Here is a 26,725-nt window from a genome sequence, read left to right as displayed (position 1 = left end):
AATGACATTAATCTAACAAATTCATTAATGCATATCTGTTAAAGTGTCCATGTAAGTTCTATAAAGCAGCAATTTAGCAACAAATAACTACGTATTTGTGCTTTATTTAATGTTTTAATATCTATACCTTGTTACTGCCATCTTCTCAATAACAACTATCAAATATTTTCATGATATATAGTTACATTCATATATATATATATTCTTTTTTCACTCTGGCTAACAGTTTCCTACATTGTTCACAATACTATATGACTGCTCGTGGATAATATCAGTAGAAATTCATCTCTACCTAAAAAGACAGTTGCATAAGCATTTTAGTCTTTTAGCCTGTCCAGCTCTCTTACACCCTCATCTGTACATTGTGCTCAAACACAAAAGGTCCCAAAGCTTTCTATCCCTCTTTAAGCTTTCTCATGCTTATACCACCCTCAATGCAATCATAGATCACTAGCTAGCTGAGTTTTGTATCTGCTGTAACTCAGCACAACTGTATTGTATAATGGAATTGCATTCAGCAGTTTACACCTATTTATACCACAGCCAGGGTTGGATGGGTTACTTTAAAAATGTATTCCGTTACGGTTACAAATTACTTAATGTAACGCAATCCAAGTATCACAATATGAAAGTAATGTAATCTGATTATTTTTGGAATACTTCAAGGTCACATTACTTTTCTCTTTACTTTTCCATATGATCTAAAATACATTTATTTAGAGCTTCTTTTATAGCTTAAAAATATGTTAAATGTTTGGATTTGTTTTAATAAAAGAAATAAAATTGTTACTCATGTGAGTCACAACTGGCAAGACAGAACCAGAGGTAGGCCTATAATCATGCAGCTGTCTATATTGTGCGGTGTCTTCTTACAGAAAACTTCATTTTAAGGATTATAAATTTCTTTTTCTTAATAACACGTTTTTATTTGTTTATTACAATATAAGAATTGATCAGCACTGTGGAATAATTCTGAACAATACTGTAAGTAGCCAAAAAGTAATATTATGGGCAGAAACTAAATTATTATACTAAAATCCAAAACTATATCACCAAAATTTAAAATCCACTAAGACTACTATAAAAACTTCCACAAGAAATGAACTATAATATATCGTACTCTATCTTTGCACAGCAAAATCAGGAGAGAGCGCGAACGCAGTCCCCCACTACCACAAATTATGCAGTCGAGATTCCCACATTTGGGGAATTCGCAGGGGTCAGCACAACCGGAGTGCAATGGCTGAGCCTCGCCCTGGGTGAACCACCTTCTTGATCATGGTATCTCCCCTGCCAGGTAAGTATGAGTTGAATACGGACTGCGGAGCGCCGCTACAACCACACACACTCTTTACCATCATGGTGAGTGACATTTACTCACTCATTTTATATATATATATATATATCCACACACACACACACACACACACACACACACACACACACTGCTGATAATGAATAGTGCGTTTCTTAACGATGTGCTCGTTTATTTCACAATAAAACTACAGAATGAAAACTCCCATGATGCACTGCTCCTGAATATGTAATGAGAGCTACGCTACCCTGGAAGTAGTTTCTTTTTCTTGTAGACTCGACGCGTCCCAAATCGCACATTTATGCCCTGTTCTACACTTGTTTTATAAATAATGTGATTAGTGTGTTCACATTGAACCCCCCCCCCCCCCCCAAGAAAAAAACAAACAAGTTCCCGGATGATGCACTCATTAAACCGAAAAAACGAAGTGTGGAATGATTGACACTTCATGTACTCAACCACTGAAATAGAAATACACTAGAATGGCCGTAGGGGTCGCCACGCGGGTTTCCTGGCTGCCATCTTGCTCAGTGTTTCATGGAGACAGCTGTGTACATTGTTTACATATGGAAGAGACACATTTTCGACAGGCTGTGCGAGCGGAATAATGCCGCATGTACCATCAGTCACCATACTTATTGAAAATGATTAGTTGACTCTGAACATAAATGCCATAATTACAAATCTGTGGCAAGGCTCACCTTCATAGGCATACAATGATAGGCCCCTACATGTAGTGTTATGATCTCTAACAGCACTTCCCAGATCAAACACAGCCTGCATGCGATGTACTTGCTGCCGTTTCAATCTTAACATCTATATGGCTTTTACTAAAGTCAAGAGGAACAAAGACGCGATTATGAACAAACACACAATTCATTCCAGTATCCAATTATACATTTTCATTTTAAAATATATTTAAAGTGTATATCTGACTGTTATGTCTATGGACAAATTTTGAGTTTGTCAGTTGAAAATTTGCCATTACTTGACAAAAAAAAAAAAAAAAAAACCTCATCAAGTGCAGAATCTGCAGAATTTTATTCCCATTCATTCTAATCAGTCTCTTGACCATTCAATTAATATGTACATATAATAAATATTATTAATATATGCATAAATATAAATCAGTATTTATACATACTGTTATTAATGTGCATATTATTAAATTATCCATTACTGATGTGATTTGTAATAAAAAAAGTTTGCATGACAATGTATAACATTTGAAAATGGAGGGGAAAAATGATGACAGAATGTCTGTATATACTTCAGGGACCTCAGCAAACAGACTAACATATGTACTACAAGCCATGAGGGTTGGTTAATAAGCAATATATTCAAAACATTCAGACAAAAATCCCACACATTTCTCAGGCACTACCTTGTGATACAACCTTCCAAGTGACTTTACAGACTACCTTTAGCTATTGTATTAATCACCTAAAATCCACGACGAAACACTGTGCCCCGTGGTTCAGTTTGGGCTTTTTCCTTGGGTGCATGTGACCTGACGCCATGCTACCAGTAACTATGGACTCCATGTAGCACTGAGCAAGATGGCGGCCCGCGATCTCGCCTCGTTATCACTAGTTCCGCTATGATTGGCCATTCCGGTGTATTTCTATTTCAGTGTACTCAACGGTCGCAGCTTTCCTTACGTGGCGGAAAGGGAGGGGCTATATCAGGCTCAGATGCTGAACGAAAAAAAAAGACGTTTACATTGCCAGCAGCCACAACTTACTATGTTGATTTTAAATTGTGCAAGCAAAATTCGCATGACTGTGACGATTACGCCTCCGTCTGACGGTGACCGAGGTCTTATTGGGCATAAAATGAACCATTAACATAAACAGTAAAATGCAGCAATTCATCTTTGCTATCTGTTTGGCTATTTCGCTAATGCTAGCGCCATCGCGTGTTTGACGTAATTTGCCCTCGACCGGGAAACAGCATATACTTCCGGTTAGTACTATACCAAAGGTGTGCCATTTGAGACGATATTACCCTTCTAAAATTCATACATTAGATGGCAGAGTGTATAGTGCATAGTGTAAGTGTAAGTGTATATTATGTCATTTGGGGCAACTTCTGACTTCAGCACTCAATTGACAGTTTGAGTTGGTCCACACAGCAAAATCCCCAGTGTTGATTTAACACCCACAGTGTTGAATTCACACCCTACAGAGTTTATATAGGTCCACTGGACTCATATAAACACTCTGGGTGTTAATTCAACACTAGGGACTTTACTGTGCAGGAGAAGAGATGCGTCTCTACACATATACATTACTTTTACATTCATTCATTTAGCAGATGATTTTTATCCAAAGTGACTTACAAATGAGAAAATACAAGCAATTATATAATTAAATATCGACATGAAATGAAAACCGACCACTTATGGAAATAACACAAGGAGAGCATCCTTAACGTCAAAAAAAAAAAAAAAAATCAATTTAATATATGGTCCTCGGGTAGGGGACATACCAGATATTAAACTGATAAGAACAGATTTTTATTTCGAAAAAATGTTATTGTCACTTTTTTCTTCACATTCACAATTTAACAGATTTTTTCTCCTCAATCAATGAACACAGACAACCTTTGTGATTTATAAATAAACTTGTGTAACATACACAAAACAGGACACTACAAACTTAAAATGTTGATTTTATCTTTAAACTTAAATTCTAGTCATTTTCCTGTTTTTTTTTTGTTTGTTTGTTTTTTGTTGTTGTTTTAAATACCATAAATTAATTGTGCTTGACTGACTGACAAAGAAATATTGTTGTTACTAATGGAAACCTTGTTTTTATTAAACCAGTTTGAAAGTAACCCATGCACACACACCAACATTGGGAAACAACTTTTAAAAAGACCTGGCACCCAAAACGGGCTGTGACCCTGAACAACCATTCCCACGGATAACTATTAAGTAGCTTCTGTACTAAAAGAGGAAGACTTTTACTACAGGAAAGGGTAGCAATGAAAGAAAGAAAAAATATTTTATTAGGTAAGGAATGTCACAGTTTCCGACACTAATTAATGGGGAGAATTTAGAAAGAGATTATGGAAATATGTATATCTCAAGGTGTAACACCTTACATTAGTCATGATATTTAAACATATTCACGGTAAAGTTATATTTTATTGCTAAGAATTTATAAACATTTGAATGACTATTGAATGATAGCTTTCACGGAGTGATCCAACAATATAAATGTTTCCCTTAAATTCCCACGATCATTTTAAGATGAATCAGAATTCTGATTTTAGTACAATGAAGATCAGGGGAGAGCGCGAACGCAGTCCCCCACTACCACAAATTATGCAGTCGAGATTCCCACATTTGGGGAATTCGCAGGGGTCAGCACAACCGGAGTGCAATGGCTGAGCCTCGCCCTGGGTGAACCACCTTCTTGATCATGGTATCTCCCCTGCCAGGTAAGTATGAATTATACTTCCATCGGCTACCGACTGCACCACAACACACACTGTTTACCATCATGGTGAAAAATATAGCACTAAATATTAAACAAACAATATTAAACAAACAAGTGTAAAACACTACAGCCTAAAATGACTGAAAAAAATTATCATGTTTTATTACACTTAATTCGTGTGGTCGTCTATTTTCTTAGCAACAAAACAGTACACTACTTCCCATGATGCACTGCTTCTGAATAGGTAAAGGAGACCTACACTGTCCAGAAAACGGCTTTTGTAATTGTAGCATGTGCACTAAAATCACAACTGTCAGTCCAGGAGAAGCAGCGTATTGCTACACGATAAGCAATGAGAGTCAGCAAAAATATTTTTTCAACAATTTTATGAAAGTTGTTTGAAAGCCTCGCTACAATTAGCCCCGCCCCCTCGGTGTGCAGGCAGCGAGTCACAGCCAAAATAAAACGACGTCTCTAAAAGAAATCTCACTTCCATTTATTTAATTACCAAATAAATAAGGAACTGAGGTAGAAAACAGCTTTATACAAGTGATGATATCATTACAATCTATGAACAAAGAGAACTGAAAAAAACTCGCATGAAAGCAGAAGTTCCTGTCCGACCATCAATGAGAGACCGGATATATAGTTCCGGGTTGATAGTTCCGTCTGCCACAAATTATGATTGATGTGGTTAATAGATTATGAATAATAAATTGATACATTAGTAGTTTACATTAATATTACAACAAATTTGAGCCGTTTGATAAATTAATTTAACCAAGCGCAAGAAATAATTATTTTCGTTGTAGAACTACAGTTCGTGTTTTAATTCACTTAAAAATACAATAATTTAGCCTTTAAAATGATTTTGACACGCTATAAGTCAGGCTTCCAACAAAGACAGCTGTCTTTCTACGATTTTTTAAAACAGAAAATAAATGACTTTACTGTGCGTTTTTTTTTTTTTTTTTTTTTTTTTTTAAAGTTTGGTTTAAAACTGCAGCCAAAAGTCGGAGTAGCGAGTTTGGTTTTCATGGCAGAAAAATTAAGATGTATGTAAAAGTACAGACTTGTACAAATCCACACTGATCCTGTATGAACAATTAAAAATCCCTTCCTGTAGTGAACTTTGAATTCAGCGTGAATTGTGAATTCAGTGAGATAAACATCTTAAATGCAGAAACTCCACAAACAAACTACGTATGAGTTTGACATCCACTTCCATGTAAGTAATTAACACCACAAACATACAGTTATAATCTTTCATTGACAGTATAGAGGGGTGCACCGTTCCCGGAAGTACTGCAATACCGGGTCGATGCGTGGAGTGGACGGAGCAAGCCCCTATTTGATCTCCCTGCTCCAAAAATCTATTTCATATATGGTCCCCGGATAGGGGACGTATCAGATATTAAACTGATGAGAACAGATTTTTCTTTCGAAAAAATTTTATTGTCACTTTTTTCTTTTTTCATATTCACAGTGTACACAGTTTTTTTCTTCTTATTTCAAAAACATTTGTGATTAATAAATAAAGTTAGATTTAAAAACCCCCACAAATTTCTTATTTTAAAAGAAAAAAATTGTGTGTATAAAAAAACTATGAATAAAAGTGTCCATAAAATCATTTCGGATTTAAATATAGATAAATAAATAAATGACTAAAAAAACCAAATACATTTCTATATATAAGCTAAACAGATAAAAACCACTCAAGTGTCCTCTCTTTTTCAAGATCGGGTGTGAGTTCCTACCAAAGGCGCCCATCATACTGCTCTCCAGCCACGGCCAAGACCCGTCACTTCCAGTGCCCAGCGGAGATCCTCTACCCTCCGGCTCGCTGCTCCCGTAGCCTTTGCAGGTGAGGCTTAATAACAGGTTTTTATTTGTTTATTACAATATAAGAATTGATCAGCACTGTGGAATAATTCTGAACAATACTGTAAGTAGCCAAAAAGTAATATTATGGGCAGAAACTAAATTATTATACTAAAATCCAAAACTATATCAACAAAATTTAAAATCCACTAAGACTACTATAAAAACTTCCACAAGAAATGAACTATAATATATCGTACTCTATCTTTGCACAGCAAAATCAGGGGAGAGCGCGAACGCAGTCCCCCACTACCACAAATTATGCAGTCGAGATTCCCACATTTGGGGAATTCGCAGGGGTCAGCACAACCGGAGTGCAATGGCTGAGCCTCGCCCTGGGTGAACCACCTTCTTGATCATGGTATCTCCTCTACCAGGTAAGTATGAGTTGAATACGGACTGCGGAGCGCCGCTACAACCACACACACTCTTTACCATCATGGTGAGTGACATTTACTCACTCATTTCACACACACACACACACACACACACACACACACACACACACACACACACACACACACGACAATCTACACACTGCTGATAATGAATAGTGCGTTTCTTAACGATGTGCTCGTTTATTTCACAATAAAACTACAGAATGAAATCTCCCATGATGCACTGCTCCCGAATATGTAATGAGAGCTACGCTACCCCGGAAGTAGATTCTTTCTTCTTTTAGTCTGACTTGAGCATTCAGTTGACAGTTTGAGTCGATCCAGGAGAAGAGATGCGCTTCTATACAGGACAGAGAGTCTGATCCTTCACTAGGTTTTCTCACCAATACATTAAATATCGACATGAAATAAAAACCGACCACTTCCGGAAAGAACACAAGGACAGCTCGCGCTGCACCCTTAACCGTAATTTAAGGATTTGATTGACTCGCGCTCGCGTTGCATCCTTTTTTACTTTTCAGAAAATATATTCTTGTTGAAGCAGTTTTAGTAGCTATTTCTATTGGCAGCAAGTTTAAAAAGCAAATACTATAAACTGATGTTAATGTTAAAAAGGCGGTTTTCTTGAAGTTAACACTACACAGATACGGATATAAAGCAGTTGATCTTGTCATAGTATAGTAATACTAAAAGATTTTCGCTATGGTTCTTTCTTCACTGCATAAGAGGGGTGCACCGTTCCCGGAAGTACTGCAATACCGGGTCGATGCGTGGAGTGGACGGAGCAAGCCCCTATTCCATCTCCCTGCTCCAAAAATCAATTTAATATATGGCCCCCGGGTAGGGGACGTATCAGATATTAAACTGATAAGAACAGATACTACACTTGATCTTAGCCAAAAGGCCGAGAAGCGATACCTGAACTGATAAATCACGAGGAGGGACATCCTTCACTACACAACACACGATAACTGCAAATACTGCTTTATTCACTAAATAGTTAATAAAATATATAAACCGCATTGTTAGAATGTAATAGCTCAACAAACCCTCAAGCAACTGCAACAGAAAAGCACACAGATTTAAGGAACAGTTTTGAAGTGTGTGCTGTACAAAAAGAGGAGGAGGAAATGCTAATGAGTTCAGAAACTGACCAATCAGGCGGACACAATCTCGTCTGCACTATAAAAAGAAAATGAGGGCAATTTCTAAATAAACGCAATGTATTTAAAACGTGTTTTAAAATGGATAAAACTACAGTCAACAGTAAACATTTAACAGAAGACAAAACTGTCGTTTCGGATTAAAATAATAAGTCGCCTCTCGGTGTCCAAATGTGGTACTGCAGGTTGCAGTGACATCCATTTGAAATGTGAGGAGTTAAATTCTCTATTTAACCCTGTTTTATTAAACACGTCTTGTGGCGGTATTCGATATGTAACTCAGTTCTTTAGGCCATATGAGTGAGCATACAAGTACAAAACTAAACCCTAACATCGCTTTAACTTGACACATGAACATCCTGACGTGCCGATAAAATTATATTTCTTTGCTGATGCTGCCACTGCTCACCCCCTTCAGCTCATAAGGGCTAATTAATTACACATCATTATTACCCATCAAGTGAATGTGATTATAGTTAATCTATTTTACACTTCGACCAGTAGCTGGCGAGAGAGTGCTCTGATAAAGAACAGAGAGGTAATGTTCAAGAAGGCTCAATCAAGATGATTTTTTCCCAAGAAAGTTAAGTTTTGTTTTATTATTAATGGGAAGCTTCTTCTTGTCTTATACCAGGGAATCCTGGCCAGTGTTTTGTTTTATGCAGGGCTTTGTTGGGGAGGTATTATTACTGTGGATGACAAAAATAGGATGAGTAAAATGATCAGGTTATTGATTTTACTCCAGCTTCACTTGAGTTCACGGTGGAAAAGAGAACAAGGGCAAAATTAAAAATGATTTAGATTTAGGAAGGTCATCCACTATATAGTATTTTTAGTGGACTTAAAAGTTAATTTAGTGAGAGATTAGTGATGGCCTCAGTGTTCTACAGAGCGACTTTGGTCTTTTATTCCTGCTGCTGTGAGGTTTTTATTTTATTTTATGAAACTAATTGTTTGGACTGACTGTGTTGTAATGTTTAATTGTTTGTGATATATACTGGCGTCAAATGAGTCTCCGCTCAAGGGCATTAATAAAGATTTCTAACCTAACTAGTTTTATTTTAGCAGCAGATCCCTGTGACGACTGATTTTAGCCTCTCTAAACAATGAGCCTAAACAAACTAAATATACCCGTTAACAGGCCTCCACTTACTTTGCGTGTTTGTAATGTGTTTTTTTTTTTTTTTTTTTTTTTTTAACTGCATGCATGCGTGGTATCTTTATTTTCAGAAACAGGTATTAGAATACACAAAAATGCTTGTATACAATATTAATCAGTCACTAACATTAACTTCGTTACAATGCGGGTATAGTAGCAGTCAGTCAGAGTATTTAAATTAGTAGTTGTTGTGTGTTTTGTTTTTTGATAAAGAAAAAGCATAATTAAGTCTTACATGTTCATACCTTCTTGTCAAATCCAGTCCGCTAGCTAATGTAGCTAATTTAAGTGATTCAGGCCTTCAAACATGACGTGAAATCCCAAACCTTTTCACAAAACTTCACGCAGTGTTAATTACTGGATCACACACAGCTTCATTATGATTGGTTGGCTCGCCGTCCACTCGGTCCGAAATGTATAATACCTTGAAAATTTGCTGTTCATGTAAAGAAATCAAAGGTTGTGTGCTAATACAGTGTTGTTTCACCTGTGTTAGGTTTCTGCGAAGCATGCAATCTTTAAAAACAGTCTTATACACAAGCAAATTTCCTTTTCTTACCATCACATGATGCCGGGTCTTGTTTATCGAGCCATCATTAAACCGACTTCTTTGGCAAAAAAGATTAGGGTTGATGAAGGACTACTTTGTCGTTAGTACAAAAGTCAGATCAAATGTTTCTACAATGGCATTTATACAACCAATTGATAGCAGGCTTGATATAGGCCTTGCTTGTTTCCTGCCTAGATAAACTGCTATGAGATGTTCCTTAACTTTGATTGACTGATACATAAACGTTTAGAACAAATTACACACATGAATATAATATAGATATTTATATACATATTTATTAGCAAGAATATTCCTAATCTTTGAACAACCAGACTCTCAATGAAAATTGGCATCACCAGCGACTCCACATATCAAGCACCTAACCACTTTGACCAAACCTCCAATACTGCTTCCAAGAAGTCAAATGTCAACAACTAGAAAATCATGTGATTTTTAAACACCACGGTCATTTTGATATGTTAGAATGTTGTTTTTTCCTGTGTACCTCTGACAACAGATCTGAAGAACTGTTTGTGAGAAAATACAAAGAATTACTATAATAATGTATTCCTTATTATGTACATTGTTTAATGGTTTAATAAAGTGGACGCTCTCTCCGTCAGGGTTATTTTATTTAAAAAAAAAAAAATCAAATCAAACCACAATTCTTTCATACAGTCATGCTCACACAAACATCTCTTTTCAAAAGAAATTTACATTTATCTTTATTATATAAATTATAAAAATAAAACCTTAGAATATAACATCTGTACATTAACATTGTTTTATTCGTAAGCAAAAACAGGAAATATAAGACTCAGGAATAATAAATCAATATATAACATTAATTTTGAGACATAGTAAATTGTGGTATGGAAATAGTTCTTTTTTTAAATGATAAAATATGTACCTATGATTATCATGCTACCAAATGCTGACAGACTGTGTGTTTAAGATCAGAAGGCTGTACATAGAATCCTGAGTGCTACATTTCCATTACACAAAACTGTCACGTTAACAACAACAAAAAAAACTAAAGAGAGGAATCACAGGAAGACAAATGGCAGTGACGTACTTAAAACAGACAACAATTAAAGACTGTTACAATGGTGGAAAGGATTAAATGGTCACTACAAAATAAACAATGAATTATTTATGGGATATTCACAAACATGTACAATATTTGTTATAGACATCATTATGACTAATGAACAAACCAGTCAAGTTAGAAGTGTAGATTTAATTTCTCTGTAGGACCATAACCTCTCACTGTGTTTGGGCAAAAGAACGTTTCTTCTGGATATTTTCCCTGCTTTACTTTGGTGATTACAGTTTCAACCTAGATGACGACTTCTATAAGGAAGTTACAAAACATACTGCAGGAAGTTTTTTTTTTTTTTTCCTCTGAATGTCATCAGTAGTCTAGTAAGACTTTATTTTAGTTATAAATTAAGATATATAACTTAAAACTTATTTTATAGGCTGTGAGATTTCTCTTGTCACTCTTATATGACCATACTGTATACGTAATACCCCTGCTTTCAGCACAGTGGTCCTTCAACACCTCTTAGTTTTCCTCATGCGTGCAGTGGGCATATGTGTTTCTGTTGTCCATCCCATCACTGGAAATCTCTGCTGAGTGTAAAGAGTTACTAGTGAACAATGAGTGTGTGAGATCTTTCAAGAAACTTTGCTTAAAGCTGATGGATCTTTTGGTGTTTAGTAGTCAAATATGGTTTGGTCTGACTTCGCACTTTGTGAGAGTCCAAGACGGATTTGGATTGTTCAGTTCTGGGCTAAAAACAGCTCAGAAAGAGGTTAAACATGCACACATGCCACAATCAGTACATGGAGTGTGTGATTGTGTTGGCAAAGGCTGGACACAGTGGTGAGAGCAGTTACAAAAGTTTGCTTCTATCCGTATGGCCAGTAACACACACACTCATGAACACACACTGTGCTTCTTAATGGGTGTGTTTATGCGTGTTTGTCTCATAGGCCAACACATTTGTCTTCACAAACTTCCTTAAATGTTTGCTCTCCCAGATTTGCTACAAGCTACCACACAAACTTACAGGTAGTCTCAAGGATGTACGTGTGTTTATGCATACGGTTTTATACTGTAGCCGTAAGTTCTTTGTTTAAGTGTTCTCAGATGGAGCTTTCTTCACACTGTGCTAATGGTGCTCCTCGCAGCACATGCAGCTTAGCAAGTTCTTCCTCCAGTCCTCCTAGTCCATCCACTAGATCACAGAGTCCGTCCCTTAGTCCCTCCTCCTCTACTTCTGGCCCCACCCTCTCTCGGCCAGGAAATCCTTCCGCCAGGTTCACTGATGTATCCTGTACATTGAGTCCACTTGAATTAGTATAAATATAACCACACTTCCGGTCAGACATCTGACCTCCATGCCCATTCAGCGTCCCGTTCCTTTTCTCTGTAAAGGGAACCGCCTCAGAGAAGAGACTGGTGCTGCTGGGTGATTGGGGCGTGTCTGAAGAGGGCAACAGGTCGCGCCCCTTTTCTGAGGTTGATGAAGAATGACCACCTCCTCCTCTCTTGCGATACCGGTGTGACAGACACACAAGCAAGCCACAAACTGCAAAGCCAGCGATGAAAAATATAACGTACCCGGCCATGAACTGACGGCTAGATGCTTGCATGATGCTCGAACTTGTACTGGGCCCCTGTAGGAGGAGTCTGTATGCAGCCCTGGGACAGGCTGGCTGCTCTCGCCCGGCTTCCTCACAGAAACACATATAAGTGCCATTGCTTTCCAAAGTGACCCGTACCTCCAGGTCAGAGAGGTGGCGTCGAGTATGTCTTTGGGGTGGGTGCTGCCAGTGGCAGGGACGAGGTGACACCTGAACACAGGGCAGCAACACATGTAGTCCCTCGGTCACATGTAGGTCTTTCATCTCATTAGAGCAACTATCTGTATTGAGAAAAGGGGGTGGGGGTGTTGGGAGGCAATAATTAGATTCACCTTAAACACAAAACAATACTTTAATGTGGCTGTAAAAATGGTAAGAGCATCAAGTATTGTAATTGACTTCTGAAATGGTAGTTCAGTACATTTCTAAATCAGGAGTAATTTAGGTCCATCATACTTGAAAGATAAGGGTAAAGTCCAAAACATAACAATTAAACTATTTTAAAAAGCATCAATCTGAGGTGGCATTATTTTTAATTATATTTATTTAGTTTTTATTGGTCACATATACATTACACCACAGTGAAATTCTTTTTTTCTTCGCATATCCCAGCATGTTAGGGAGTTGGTGTCAGAGTGAAGGGTCATCCTTGATAGCCCCTGGAGCAGAGAGGGTTAAGGACCTTGCTCAAGGGCCCAACAGTGGTAGATTGGCAGTGCTGGGGCTTGAACCCCCGACCCTCTGATCAGTATCCAGAGCTGGGGTTTTAAAAATCAAACAACCAAATCAGGTGCCCTGAGTAACAATAATAATATAGTATTACCTTCACTCCTTCCACAGTGACTGATCAAATAATCAGGATTTAGGACTTCACCAGGTCTGTAAGCACAATTGTAAAGGCATTAGGTGCTGAAGGAAATGTGCAGTACATGTGAGTGTGCGCGCGTGTGTGCGCGACTCACTCTGTGACAGCCAGGCTACAGGCAGCTTCTTTTTGTCTCCACACACAGCCAAGTGGACGTGCACGTGCACACACTTCACAGGTAGGGTAGAGGGAGCAGCCTTCTGTAGGCAACTTCACCAGAGAATGAGGAGAACTGACCAGAGCAGCATCCTGAGACGGAGTAAAGAGCATCACAGCGTGTCCTGTCTCTGTATACATGTTTGTGCTACATTCACATGAAAATCAGGAGTCAGACAGAAATAAAGTGGCTCTTGGGGGTTCAGAGACCCAGTAATTCTGACCAGGACCACCATAGTTATCTTGAAAATAAGACTGATGACAAGTCACATTGTTTATGGTATTAGGAAATGTGTTCAAGTACGCTACACTCGATGTCATATCTAATACTTGGACATGTTCAACAGTCTCCATGTATGTTTATTAACTCTCTGGAAACAGCAGTCTTTGCCTTGAGGCTCTCTTTCTATCCTGCCTTGTGTCTCTGTTATATGTGCTTGTGTTTGTTTACCTTGTATAGAAGGATATTGTTGATGGGCTCCGACGCTGGAAAAAGAGGGACTTCTTGCAGAAGAGTTGCATTCGGTCCCACTACTGCAATTATGTGAAGCTCTCCATGATCTATACAAAGCAAAAGTATAATATATGTAATGTAACAAAGAGCATTGCAGGGCACACACACACACACAGTCACACACTTTCTTGCTTCATCATTTAATTTTTCACCTGTCCCAAGATGCAGAACAGTAGCATTAAGCTTGCTGTTGCCGTTGGAGACGGGGGTCAGAGTTACAGCCAGTTTGGTGTATGTAACTCCACTCCTGACCAGTAGGGGTGCTGACGCTACACTGTTCTCCATGAGAGGGTGATCTCGCATGAATGTCAACACTTTATCAGGCAGCTTCAGGGACGAATCGAAGCCCTCTGCTTTTAGAGCGCTATTCAGACACTGTGGCCAGAAAGTGAGAGAGAATGAGAAAAATGTTCTTTAATAAAACACCACCACCACCACATGTATTAGAGGATGTAAATGAGGGAAGTATTTTGTACACTCTGGGTATCAGTACAATGTAAAATACTCAGAAAATAAACAAAGACCAGAGAATTATTTAGATTATATAGTAATGTTCATTTGTATAGTATGACTGTGGATGTGTACCTGGCCTGGTCTGGGTGTCGGCACTGGCTCTGGGTTCATCCAGGTCTCACAACTCTTCTTCAGCTCTTTAAAAGGTCCATCCATCACCTTAGTGATGTCCTCCAGACTGTACACACACACTGCAGACATTTCCTCCCTCTCCCTACAGTCACACACATGCACACAGTTGTATCCTCGATTAGATTGCAGCATTACAGTAGTGGAAAAAAGAAAAAACATTTACAGATAATCATAACTACGTTAAAACAGCACAGTGTGAAACAAAAAAAAAAATCTAACAGAAATATTTGGGGGGGTTTAAGTTGTAAACAAGGCACTTCGCTATTATGCAAGAAAGTGGGGAGGTGCCAGTTAAAATGTGCCAAAAGGTAGTTCTACTACTACTATAATAATAACAATAGCAACAGCAGCAACACAGGGTCAGATACTACTGCTAACATTACAAATAACAACAACACAGTATAAAAAGTACAGCGCTCCAACCACAAAGTGGTCAATTACCATAAAAAAAAATAAAACAAGGAGGTAAAATGTAATCAATATCAGACAAGAGTTATGATGTGTGACATTATTTTTTCAAATAAATAAACAAACAAATAAATAAATAAATAACAATGATATAACTGCATTGTGGATGTATGAGTATGATAATGGACTGTAATTCCAGTAGTATTCCAGTACCTATGGTCCAGCTTAAACTAAATGGGATGTGATCCCCACTCACCACTGCGAGGTGAAGATACCGTAGAAGTGTGTACTGCTGGGGTCTCCTGGCTGGTGCTGTTTGGTAAACACATCGGTCAGAACGTTAAAGCGCTGGCCACTCCCTCGATCCTCACACACCAACTGAGCCTTAAGGAACGTTGTCCAGCGTCTTTGTAAGGTCTTCATGCCACCGATATCAGACTGAGAGAAAAAGAAATGTTAGAATGTGCACACAACTAACCACAAAGTAAGGAGAAGTTAAATCAGTGCATAAAAACTCTGAACAAAAGAAATCTTAATGATTTTTAAAAAAAAAGCGCAACAAAGTCTAGTTCCTACCTTACACACTCGAGCCACCCTTGGCACCTTGACCTTGGTGTAGAGGTCATATTCTTTGGCCACTTCAGTAAAGAAGAAGTAGATCTTGTCATCTTCGCCTGTTGGGTTGTTCTTTTCATCCTCCTGGATAAAGGCTGAGCTGACAAACTCTGGATCTGCATTCAGGGGAAACGACTGAGTTTCAGAACAGTCATGGTAGTAAGTTAAACAGCAATTGTAAAGTTCATTCATCTTCAGTAACTGTTCTATCTTGGTCAGTGGATCCAGAGCTGGTATCACTGGGTGCATCATTATAGTCAATTATTGTGAACTTGGGGGGGGGGCTTTCTTTTCAGTAATTACAGGTCCTACAAATGTCTGAAGCCAGAAAAATTTCAGTCAGTAGACCAAGTTGTGCTCTAGGCTTTCAAATAAGCATTGGTTATTCAATTAACTGAAAGAAAGGCTTGATTTGGAATAGGTACAGGCGGTACTGTACATCAAATTCTGCTTGTGGTGCATTGGCATTTTGGATGCACCCTTAAATGGAATAAATAAATAAATACAATGAAAACTGAAATGAAAGTCTAAATCATTTGTTTATTATTATTAATAATAATAATAATAATAATAATAATAATAAATACATTCTATAGATAATCATTATCTTTCATCAACAATCTAGGCTCAGAATATAGGATGTATCTAAGAAAAGAAGATTTAACAGACTATTAAAATGTATATTTTTGCAAAACAAACAACAACAAAAAACTTGCTCACAGCTGCATTGTTCTGTACTGGTACTAATGTAAATGCACCTTGCCATGTTCAAAGGTCTTTTTAATTCTACCACTTTAAGCTGTTGTATTTTTCATGACTGCCTCACCGCGTCATTGTGCATGTGTAATGAATAGAACATATGATGCATTTTGGGAATTGGTGTTAATCATTATCTTACAGTAATACTTTTCTAATGTGAAAATACAGGGTAGTAGTGTACTCTGGGTCATAAATAGTTTTTCATAGGTTGAATGAAAATAAGCAGAAAACAGCATTCAGCCCATGTTACAAATTACATGTATGGTCTTTCTGTGTTAATTTATCCACAGGGATGTTCAGCACACTTTGCATTTTTCCTACTGTTTTTGCCAAGCTGGAGGCAAGTGCTATAGCTGACAGGTTGCTCAAGGCCATAATAGCAAAAGGTCTCTTTAGCGATGAGCCCTACAGTATTGGTGCTCATCATCAAACCTCCAAGTTACGTTTCCCAATGTGAAGCTTTAACCCAAGCTAACCTGTGCGAAAACAGAAAGTATTTATGTTTTAAATGCATGTATGCGTGTTGCATGTGTCTGTGCCTGACCGCTGAGCCAGTTGATGGACCGTTCAGTCCGAATCCGCTCTTGGTCAATGCCCGTTACTCTGGAGATGTCAAAGAGAGTGCCCAGGAAGTTACTTGTAGTAGCAGTGTACAGGATTCCCCCTGGGAGTGAAGAAAACGAATCTGAGTGGAAGGATGTAAGAATAAGGCGAACAAAACTACCAGTAGGGGTTGCCGATTTGAGGATAATATTTTCTATGATTCAGACAATAAGATATCGCAGTGTACCAAAAAAGTTCATTAAAATATACGATGGGAGTTCAGAAAGGGCAAAGAAATGGCGATCCAGTCACACATTAAAGTAATAATCTGTCTTTATCACAGTACTGTATGTAATGTGTTTTATTTGGGTGGTGCATTTTTATCAAAAGCTGTGGACAGAGCTGTTTTTGGGTTTGTATGTTCCTACCCACAATATGCTATTTGCTTTTATACTGGTATACCGCTCACCTCTAGCCATCATCTTACACGTGTGTACGCATGTTTCATACCTGCCATGACTGCAGTATAGTGCTGGCTGGGCTCAAAGGGGCATTTCCCTTTTCCAGTCTCCATCTTCTCCTTGCCATCCTCTAATTTTTCCAAAGTGAAGTTTGAGATATTCTGAATGAGAAATAACAAAAAATAATCAATGTTTTGTTTTTTAAACAAAAATCTTGACATCCAAACTTGCAGGCAAACCTGCAAGTCAATAGGCAATAGTCATACACAAGAAGAATGTTGATCAACTCGTCAGTCCATCTGCCACTACACTTTAATATCTCTAATGGTGGGGAGACTCATGAGCATGTCTGTTAATGCATTTGTATTTCTGTCATATCAATGTGTCTTTGACTGCATGAGCCTTTGTGTGTTTGTCATGCAGGGTGATGTCCATCATGTGACGTTTGAAAGGGTGTGGGAGCATGCCAAGCCAATTTAGTTGTGGAGAGAGGAACACACCCGCAAACAAACTAGCGCACTCGCACTTACCACAAAGGCACACTGGGGGTCGAAGGCATATGTGCCACAGGCATAAATACGGCCATCTCCCAGGAACTCCAGCAGACGGATGTAGTTATTGCAGTCGGCCTGATGGAGACAGCAGAGCACACACTGAGTAACAGTCCGACACCAGGGAGTGAAATATATTACGGTTTATAAAGAACTAATAATTATATAGATATAAACAAAAAACGTGGATTACACAAGGTGCATTATCATTGCACAGAACACATTATCTGTGCATCGTCTTATACATATTGTAGTACATAACACATTGTAAGTAAAAAAGCAATAATACTATTGTTCATCACCATCGGTGGCCTAAGGCATTAATAAAGCCAGATCTAACAAAAACAGGTGAGATATAATTTAATACACATTATGTTCATAAAAACGTTGTGAGCATTACCATTACAGAACAGAGCTATTCTGCACTGTAAAGATACTTATTGTCTAAAACATGTTTATTCATCCAATGCCTATCTATTTCTGGCATAGTTCTCCTTTACCATGTTTGCACTCGAAAGCAGAACGTCACTATCGCTGTGTGTACTCATGAATAAGCAGAAAAGCCCAAATCGTTGACAATTCTTAAACCCACTGGCCCTGGCAGAGGCTGTTTATTCTCACTATCCTGAGACAGGTTTTCATTGATTTTTATTGCAAAGGAGAAGATGCAAGTAGGAAAGAAGACGAATCACTGTGCGTATGAATGATAGTGGTATAGTACAAGAATGAACTACTAGGAATGTTTTAAACGAGAAACCAATCAGGATGGAGCAGGTCCTGATTTCAATGTGATTTGAATGAAGTGTGCGTGTGTAATTCAAATGAACAGCATGTGCACAGGCTCAGTCTGGCTCTCCCACTACTGCGCTCTCTCTCCCTCTCTTCTTTCTGTGCCTTATATGCCTTTTGTTTGCTTTATCTCACCCTTTGATCGCCACCCTCTGAGCCTCTTCCCAACTGTCAGTCAGCTGCAGCCCCCCAACATCACCATTGAACAGCATGGTCTGTAAGACGGCAGCCACTAAGTGGCCTAATTAACTCGCTCACACACACGCTGGCCCCATGTGAAACTTCCCAGAGAGACACAGAGCGAGGAATAATCTCAAGCCTATTAATTATGCTTTCTTACATACAGCAGGTAAACTATCTATTTTAATGTAGTGGGGATACATTTATTTATTTCTTTATAGTGGAATTACAGTTTGTATGAAACATGATATGGCAGATGCACAATTGAGTATTCACACACTTAAGTAACCGCACTCGCTAGTGAGTCTCCTAAGTGACTTACGAGTACTGACACACAAAAAGACCTACGGACATGAACTCACCTCTGTCTTTCCTTTCGTCACGCAAGATTTGCTCTTCTCTTCTGGAACTTTCCATACAATCTATTGATGGAAAGAGATCGGAAGAAGAGGGGAATTTAGTGCTTTTAAACGTAGGCTTATTGTCTGGTACAGGAGAACCGTCCCATGTTGCAACAAAAAGAGACGGTGCCATCCATGAATATGCAAATACTCATTTGGCCATTAGAGGTAATTACACAGGAGCAGGCTGCGCATGTCACATTATTAATTTATCCATCACATGCATGCAGGCGGACTCCTAAACCCAGAGTAGAAAATCTAAATTACTCAAGAGTAAAATAGTAATCTATACATGATATCAGTCTGTGATATTGTCCATCAACTATGATTTAAAACATCATTAGAGATTGACCAGAGAGCACCCAAAGCTGTTTGCACTGTGTGTACATACATGAGAACCAGATAATTTGATCTTAAACCCATTGGATGTTGTAAATAAAACAAAAAAAGAAAAGAACATTTGCATTGCAAAGCAGCTTTACATCACTTCCCAGACTCAAGCTACTCTTCATCTTGAGTGTTTATCTGGAAGACAAACTCTTACCTACAGGCTTACCTGCAAGACATAAAACAGTGAAGCAGCCTTTGAGGTGACTTCCTTATAATGACACTGTTAAATCTGTCATGTGATATTTAATGGAACCTGATATCAGAGCGAGTCATGCTACCACCAAGCAACCAGCACAGCCATAGTGATACCAGACTTTACTAAAGCAACAAACACACACACACACACACACACACACACACACACACACACACACACACACACACACACACTAATACACAGACAAATGGGGGAAATCAAGGGTGGTTGATGGAGGTGGGGGGTAATTTGGTTAGTGAAATGGACCAGAAAGACGAGATGAGGTCATTGGTTGAAGCTAGCATCAGGTTTTTTTTTTTTTTTTTTAATGAAAAACAATTTGCCTTCATCAGATTAGTAATCTCCTTTTCACAGTATTCTTGCCCTGATGACTATTTGGAAGCACAACCAAGTATAATGTGATGCTCTTTATTGAGAATAAAATAATTTTTGCAACTGCTCATCACCACCCAGAATAACAATAGATCATTTCAATCACCTTCAATTATCCTATAATGTAAAAAAACAAAAAACAAACAAACAAACAAAAAACACACAACAACAACAACAACAACAACAACCACCACCACCACCACCATTTGGTACTCTGAAAATTATCTTTGCCTATTTTGCAGTGTTGTTTGCCTGGTAGACAGTTTCTCAGTTTCTCTTTTAGTCTCATCCCTAATGTTCATAAAATCCAAGAGGCAAAATTTAATTTACCTTGCGAGACTTTGGTAATTTCTTGGCAGTATCCACAGCAACAATTGTATCTCGTGCCCCCAGGTAAAGTATCCCAGACACCCGGTCCAATAGGAATGCGCTGACGTTAGCCACATCGTCGATTTCCAACAGGGTCCCCATGGAGCTCGCCACTGAGAGAGAGAGAGAGAGAGATGGAAGAATGGCAAAGAGAAAAAAGAAAATTTCATGCCAATCTATAATGAACTGTTCAAAACCCAAACCCAGTTTATTATACTGTATAGTCATGTGAAAAAGTAAGTACACCCCATGGAAATTGCTGGCTTTTAGACAGATTTGGAAAAGCAAATGTTATAGGTTACCTGAACAAAACCACAAGAAAAATTATAATTTTCAGTCATTTATTCAACAGAAATATCAATAGATGTGATATTCTTCTGTAGAAAAATAAGTACACCCTCAGAAGCTAGTATTGCCCCTTTAGCAGAAATAACTTCTTGTAGGCATTTTGTATAAAACTGTCCACCAAGTTTGCTAGAATTTTTGACCACTCTTCATGCAATTTTCTTCCAGTTGCTCGTTTCTAATCCCCACACAACGTTTCAATGAGACTCAAATCCGGCTTTGACTAGGCCATTCCATAACCCTCCATTTCTTCTTTTTGAGCCATTCCTTGGTGGATTTGCTAGTGTGCTTAGGATCATTATCCTGGTGACAGGTCCACGTTTGGTTCAGCTTCAACTGTCGGACAGATGGCCAAGAAGCTTTATCTTCAAGCAGTCTTTGATATGATGCAGAATTCATAGTTGAATCAATGAATGAAAGCTCTCCAGTCCCCGAGGAAGCGAAGCAACACCAAACCACAACGTTTCCACCACCATGCTTCACAGTTGGTATGAGGTGCTTCTCCTGAAAAGCTGTCTTTGGTCTGCACCAAACATGTCTGCTGTTAGTGTGACCAAACAACTCTATCTTTGATTTGTCTGTCCAGAGCACATTATTCCAAAAGGCCTGGACTTTGTTTATATGCTTATTGGCAAACTGTAGTCTTGCAAAGGCTTTTTCCTGGCTCGCCTCCCATGCAGGTCAAATTGGTGTAATTTCTTTCAGATTGTAGAAGCATGCACTTTGACACCAACAGTTGCAAAACTTACTAGCAGATCCTGTATTGAAATTTTGGGGTTCTTGGACGACTTCTGGCATCAGATGGTCTGCTCCTGGGCTGAATTTGCTGGGATGGCCAGTCCTGGACAAATTGGCAGTCATTTGAAATCTGTGCCATTTATAGATTATTTTCCTTACAGTGGAATGATGTATTTCTTTTTAAATCCCTTGCCAGACTCATAGGCATCCACAGCCTTTTTTCTGAAGGCCTTACAGAACTCTTTAGATTTTTAGCATGATGACACTAAACACCTCAATAACAAAGGTTGCACCGGACACTAGATATGAGAGGGGTATAAATAAGACAGGGTCCACCTGCACTCCCTAAACAGCTTCTAATCACTGTCACCCAATCTTGAACACCTGATTCCAATTTTATGGATTTACTTGTGTACTTACTTGTTCCATGTGACTGATCTGTTTTTTTTTTTTTTTTTTTTTTTTTAATTTAAATTCTGAAAATTAGTTTAAAAAAAAAAAAAAAAAAAAGAGGCAATTTTGTGTCATTTCATAGAGTGCATCAACTTTTTTAATAGGCACTGTTTCAAAGAGGATCAAATATTTTCTTGTCCAAACATGTCAAAACATTTCCATGGGGTGTACTTATTTTTTCCACATGACCGTATATAGTTGTCTTCAACCATACCGACTAATACCCTACCAACAACAATGACATACACACCCACTGACTACATACACAATGACAACAATACACACTCATTTAGCTAGTGATTAGTAATTCTGTGGAGACGTACTGCATCCGTAGAAGTGTTTATATTGTGAATACATTAGAGAAAGTGTTGATACTGTGAATAATTAACTGTGTTTAAATTGGAGCTGCACTGTAGTGGAGTTGCTTCAGGCCAGCCTAATGAAACAACTCTACTAATCTGCGTATTTCCATTAAACACACACAACACTTCAATCAATTTAGAAAGATCTGCAACAGTGACTTGACACTCAAATGTTTTCAGACTTTGTGAAGCAAAGATTTCTCTGATGGCCTAAAATTTATTACATTAAAGAAAATTAAATGCACTAGTGCATTTTGTCTAATATGTATGCTAATCACTTCCCACTTTTCTGTTATTGTATGCAGACTTTCTCAAAAAAAAAAAATATATGTGGGAGGGAGAGATTCTTATGATATTTCTTTCTATTTCATAAAGAGATGACTTTATGATAATTTCCAGAGTGAAGTGTGAGCTCTGCCTCTCAAAGGGGATAACTGGCTGTCCAAAGCCAGAGGATCTACTATGGCTATGTCCACATTAATCCGGATAGATCTGAAAATTGCATTCTCTTTTTAAAACGCTCTCCGTCTACACTTTACATCCCTATACTGCGCACGTGTAAAAACGTATGAAGCTTTGGCCTGTTTCATTTCCTTAAGATGTTTATTTACTTTCTGTCTCTTTGAATTGATGCTGCAATGTTGAGCAAAAGCACAGTTTTTCTTTTTTTTCATACAGATGAAGATGTGGAGTTGTTTGGTATCCCGAGACTATAAAGTTGAGTTGAATGGGTCACATGACTAAATATTTATCCACTGGTAGAACGTTTAAAAAAACTAACAAAAAAACAAACAAACAACAAAAAAAACACCTCTGTTTTTGCTGGACAAAAACACCATCTCAGTGTAGACGAAAGACTAAAACATAGAGAGAGAGAGAGAGAGAGAGAGAGAGAGAGAGAGAGAGAGAGAGAGAGAGAGAGAGGGAAAAAAAAAAAAAAAAAAAAAAAAAAAAAAAAAAGAGGCTTTTTCAGGGTTTTTTTTCTGGCTTAAATGTGGACGTAGCCTAACATATGTAACAGGCATATGTGATTAAAACATGTTAAAAGTATCATACAATTAGAAATGTTTATCGGATGTGTTTTGTCCACATGCTGGCTGGGCTTTCCTAATGGTCATGTGGAACTGTTTGTACATGGTTATTAAAATGTCCCGTTTTTTACATTAAGGAGGTTGCATCTTAAAACTATGATGGAGGTCCATATGGTTATTTAGAGAAATTACTGAAAGTCAACGCCACAATTTACAGCCTGCAAATGTCTTTAAATATCTGCAAACACACTGTGGTCTTAAGGGAAATTACTCACTGTACACAAGGCTGAGCATTTTACTCCCCCCCCCCCCCACACTTCAAAAAAGCAAATACAATATCACACTTATCAGACAGCCAGCAAGAATAAAGATACCAGAGAGCATGAGGTGAAATCATTTTATACTTAATTGGTTGAGCATGATGAAAACATGGAGAAAAGAAATATACAATTTCATTTCACTATAAAGTCCTCTTTTGTCTGGTTTGTTTTAGCAAGATGGAAACTTAACATTGCGCTTTCAAAGTGTAGTCAGTGTGTTTAATACAGAAACATACTTCCAGATTAGTTATTGTTCTGTGTTCTCCCTGTCTAGGTCCACTTGATCTCACTAGGGGTCACGAGGAGGAGGATCTGACGGAGGTTCATCCATGTGTGCACTGACCCTATAACCCACAGGCTTGCAGGAACGAGGAGTCTTTGTGTACAAGAGAGTTCAGCTCACCCTTTCACACTATGATTAACACAGGCAAATACTGTTTCTGTTTAATGTTCCTACTTTAATCTATCCATTCTTTTCATCTATTGTTTTTCTCCTCACAACAGTCTACTTAAAGTGAAGTCACACTCAAACATTCCCTCTAGCATAAAAAAAAGGCTGTGTCTATGCTGCTTGTTAAAGGGACAGCTGTGTACTGCTTCTACTGTGTGTGTGTGTGTATCCGTATCCATCAGTCTGTCAGTCTACAAGGTCTGCCGTTGTATTTCACTCTTCCCCACACACATACACCCCATTAAGCAAGGATGTAATAAAATGAATTTGATTAATATGAACACAATGCCAGTTATACAATCCTCCTACTGCTATTATCAGTACGAGTATATGCTCAGTTTGCTCAGTCATAAACATCCCTACTTAGTACTAGAGAGTGACTCTAGCACACACACACACAAGCATATGACAACATGTCATTGTCAATATTTGCCACCAGTGACGAGTAATGGTTATACAGACACAGCTCTCTCTACTCCATACTAGAAAAAAAAGCAAAGCCTACAATAAGAGAGGGTTGGGGGAAGGGATGCTTCAGTTTAAAGGAATACTCCAGCATTTTTTGTCAACCTGTAGCATCTGCACGTGTATCAACAACACAAACAACATATGGGTCTAAGGACTGTTTCTAAGGCATCAACAAACATGTTTGTACAAATGCTCAAAATTCTTCTGCTTTATACACCAAAAACCATTAAAATACATAAGTAAGTCATATTTTAATGTTTTGCCTGAGTACAGTAGAGAATAAAAATATACAAGAACAGCTTAATTACGATTTTAGCCCTATCTGCATTGGATTCAATTTACATGGAGTCCTGGTGTAATTTCCTATTTTACAGGTGCTACTCCGATTTTATTTCTGTCCAGATCAGCCATGTCAGTGTTTCTCTCCATCATCCTCTGAGAAAATTACAGGGCAAATTACCTATTTTTTCCCCCCTGCCAAACAGCGGTCGCCTGATAATTTTAGTGTGCACGCAGACGTATCCATGATTTTCTATGCAGATGTCGCCTTGTGTTGTGAAAAAAAAGATAGTAAAAAAATAATCATTACTTGCCATATTTAATCTCCTTTACTACATGCTACCTGGGAAAGCCTTTTCAGGAGGAAAAAGAAAATATCATCATTTAAAAAATGTAATATGCTACAGGCTGATTAAATGAGCTATTATAATGCCGGTTACAGGTGCAATGTATTACTTTATATTTACAAATGCACAAGATCAGAAACTATTAGTTTTCTATAAACATATCTATAAAAATATCTATGCACGTAATGCAAACATCCAGGTTTGTAGAAAGTATAACCCGCTAGAAACACGCTCCTCCCGTGGTAATCTTAGTGCTGTCTGGATGCGAGAGTTTTATCACTGAGGAGACGTGTAAAACAATGCGTTAGACATCCATCTGATAAACTAATCCAATCCAAATAGGGATTTTTCCTCATATTCGTCTCAAACCTATATCGTTTAAGTGAATGGTAAATGGTCTATATAAGTATACAGCACTTTTTAACTTTAGTGGTTCTACAAAGCACTTTACTCTGTTTCACACTCACCCACACATAGGGGTTTATTGTCTTGTCCAAGGACACTTCGGCATGTGGAGTCATAACGATAATGAGTCTTATTAGGTCACATATACATTACAGCACAGTGAAATCCTTTCCTTTGCATACCCCACCATGCCAGGAGTCATATGGGCCAGGGATCAAACTGCCAACCCTAAGATTAGTGGACAACCCACTCTACCACCGGAGCCACAGCTCAGTTTGAATCCATGTTATATAAATGCACATTTTAATTCAATAACCACCATTAGACTTGTATTATAAGTAAAGCTGCAACAACTAATCAATAAAATTAATAATAATCATCGATTATGAAAATTGTTTTCTATGAATCCCATTATTGATTAGTTGGTCTGTTTGGTCATTGCATTACTTGTTCCGAAAATGCGCATCGGAGAATACATACCAAAGTTTTGTCCCAAATGATGTACTATACACTTACACTATGCACGCTACTGTGTAGTGTATTAATTTTGGAAAGGTGATATGGTCTCAAATGGAACACTGACCTTTTTTTTTTTTTTTTTTTTACTAAACAGAAGAATAATCCACTTCCTAGGCGATGGCACGTGACGTCAAATAATGTGACGCCACTAGCTTTAGCAGAATACCCAAAGTCACTGACAATGACTTTCTTCAGTTTACTGTTTATG

At 38.1% G+C, this 26,725-nt stretch overlaps 1 protein-coding gene, 4 non-coding genes and 1 pseudogene across 6 annotated transcripts in view; all 6 read right to left on the bottom strand.

Annotated features, from left to right (window-relative positions):
• Nucleotides 1-1,141: 1,141 nt before the first annotated feature.
• LOC124628365 (U1 spliceosomal RNA) lies at nucleotides 1,142-1,305 on the bottom strand. Its single transcript, XR_006982866.1, has one exon. It is a non-coding gene; the product is annotated as a U1 spliceosomal RNA (small nuclear RNA).
• Nucleotides 1,306-4,606: 3,301 nt separating this feature from the next.
• On the bottom strand, nucleotides 4,607-4,770 carry LOC128633146 (U1 spliceosomal RNA). The gene has a single exon (XR_008396794.1). It is a non-coding gene; the product is annotated as a U1 spliceosomal RNA (small nuclear RNA).
• A 1,271-nt stretch (nucleotides 4,771-6,041) lies between these two features.
• Nucleotides 6,042-6,217, bottom strand: LOC124628369 (uncharacterized; annotated as a pseudogene).
• Nucleotides 6,218-6,863: 646 nt separating this feature from the next.
• On the bottom strand, nucleotides 6,864-7,027 carry LOC124628366 (U1 spliceosomal RNA). Its single transcript, XR_006982867.1, has one exon. It is a non-coding gene; the product is annotated as a U1 spliceosomal RNA (small nuclear RNA).
• Nucleotides 7,028-7,765: 738 nt separating this feature from the next.
• On the bottom strand, nucleotides 7,766-7,956 carry LOC124628367 (U2 spliceosomal RNA). Its single transcript, XR_006982868.1, has one exon. It is a non-coding gene; the product is annotated as a U2 spliceosomal RNA (small nuclear RNA).
• Nucleotides 7,957-10,525: 2,569 nt separating this feature from the next.
• Nucleotides 10,526-26,725, bottom strand: part of sema4f (sema domain, immunoglobulin domain (Ig), transmembrane domain (TM) and short cytoplasmic domain, (semaphorin) 4F) — a 66,898-nt gene continuing 50,698 nt past the window's right edge. For both annotated transcript variants that reach the window (XM_017472367.3, XM_053681407.1), the window contains 13 exons: nucleotides 20,761-20,912; nucleotides 19,413-19,472; nucleotides 18,061-18,159; nucleotides 17,580-17,691; nucleotides 17,071-17,190; nucleotides 15,729-15,883; nucleotides 15,409-15,590; nucleotides 14,685-14,826; nucleotides 14,252-14,474; nucleotides 14,037-14,146; nucleotides 13,527-13,678; nucleotides 13,388-13,443; nucleotides 10,526-12,845 (listed from right to left, as the gene is read on the bottom strand). In XM_017472367.3, the coding sequence (XP_017327856.2) occupies nucleotides 12,064-12,845; nucleotides 13,388-13,443; nucleotides 13,527-13,678; nucleotides 14,037-14,146; nucleotides 14,252-14,474; nucleotides 14,685-14,826; nucleotides 15,409-15,590; nucleotides 15,729-15,883; nucleotides 17,071-17,190; nucleotides 17,580-17,691; nucleotides 18,061-18,159; nucleotides 19,413-19,472; nucleotides 20,761-20,912 (2,345 nt within the window). In that variant the 3' untranslated portion in view covers nucleotides 10,526-12,063. The remainder of the gene's footprint in view (nucleotides 12,846-13,387; nucleotides 13,444-13,526; nucleotides 13,679-14,036; nucleotides 14,147-14,251; nucleotides 14,475-14,684; nucleotides 14,827-15,408; nucleotides 15,591-15,728; nucleotides 15,884-17,070; nucleotides 17,191-17,579; nucleotides 17,692-18,060; nucleotides 18,160-19,412; nucleotides 19,473-20,760; nucleotides 20,913-26,725) is intronic.

The sequence above is a fragment of the Ictalurus punctatus genome, chromosome 7, assembly GCF_001660625.3.
Source record: "Ictalurus punctatus breed USDA103 chromosome 7, Coco_2.0, whole genome shotgun sequence".
NCBI lineage: Eukaryota > Metazoa > Chordata > Actinopteri > Siluriformes > Ictaluridae > Ictalurus > Ictalurus punctatus.
Note: the sequence above shows the minus strand (reverse complement) of the source record. Positions and strands in the feature narration are given on the sequence as shown.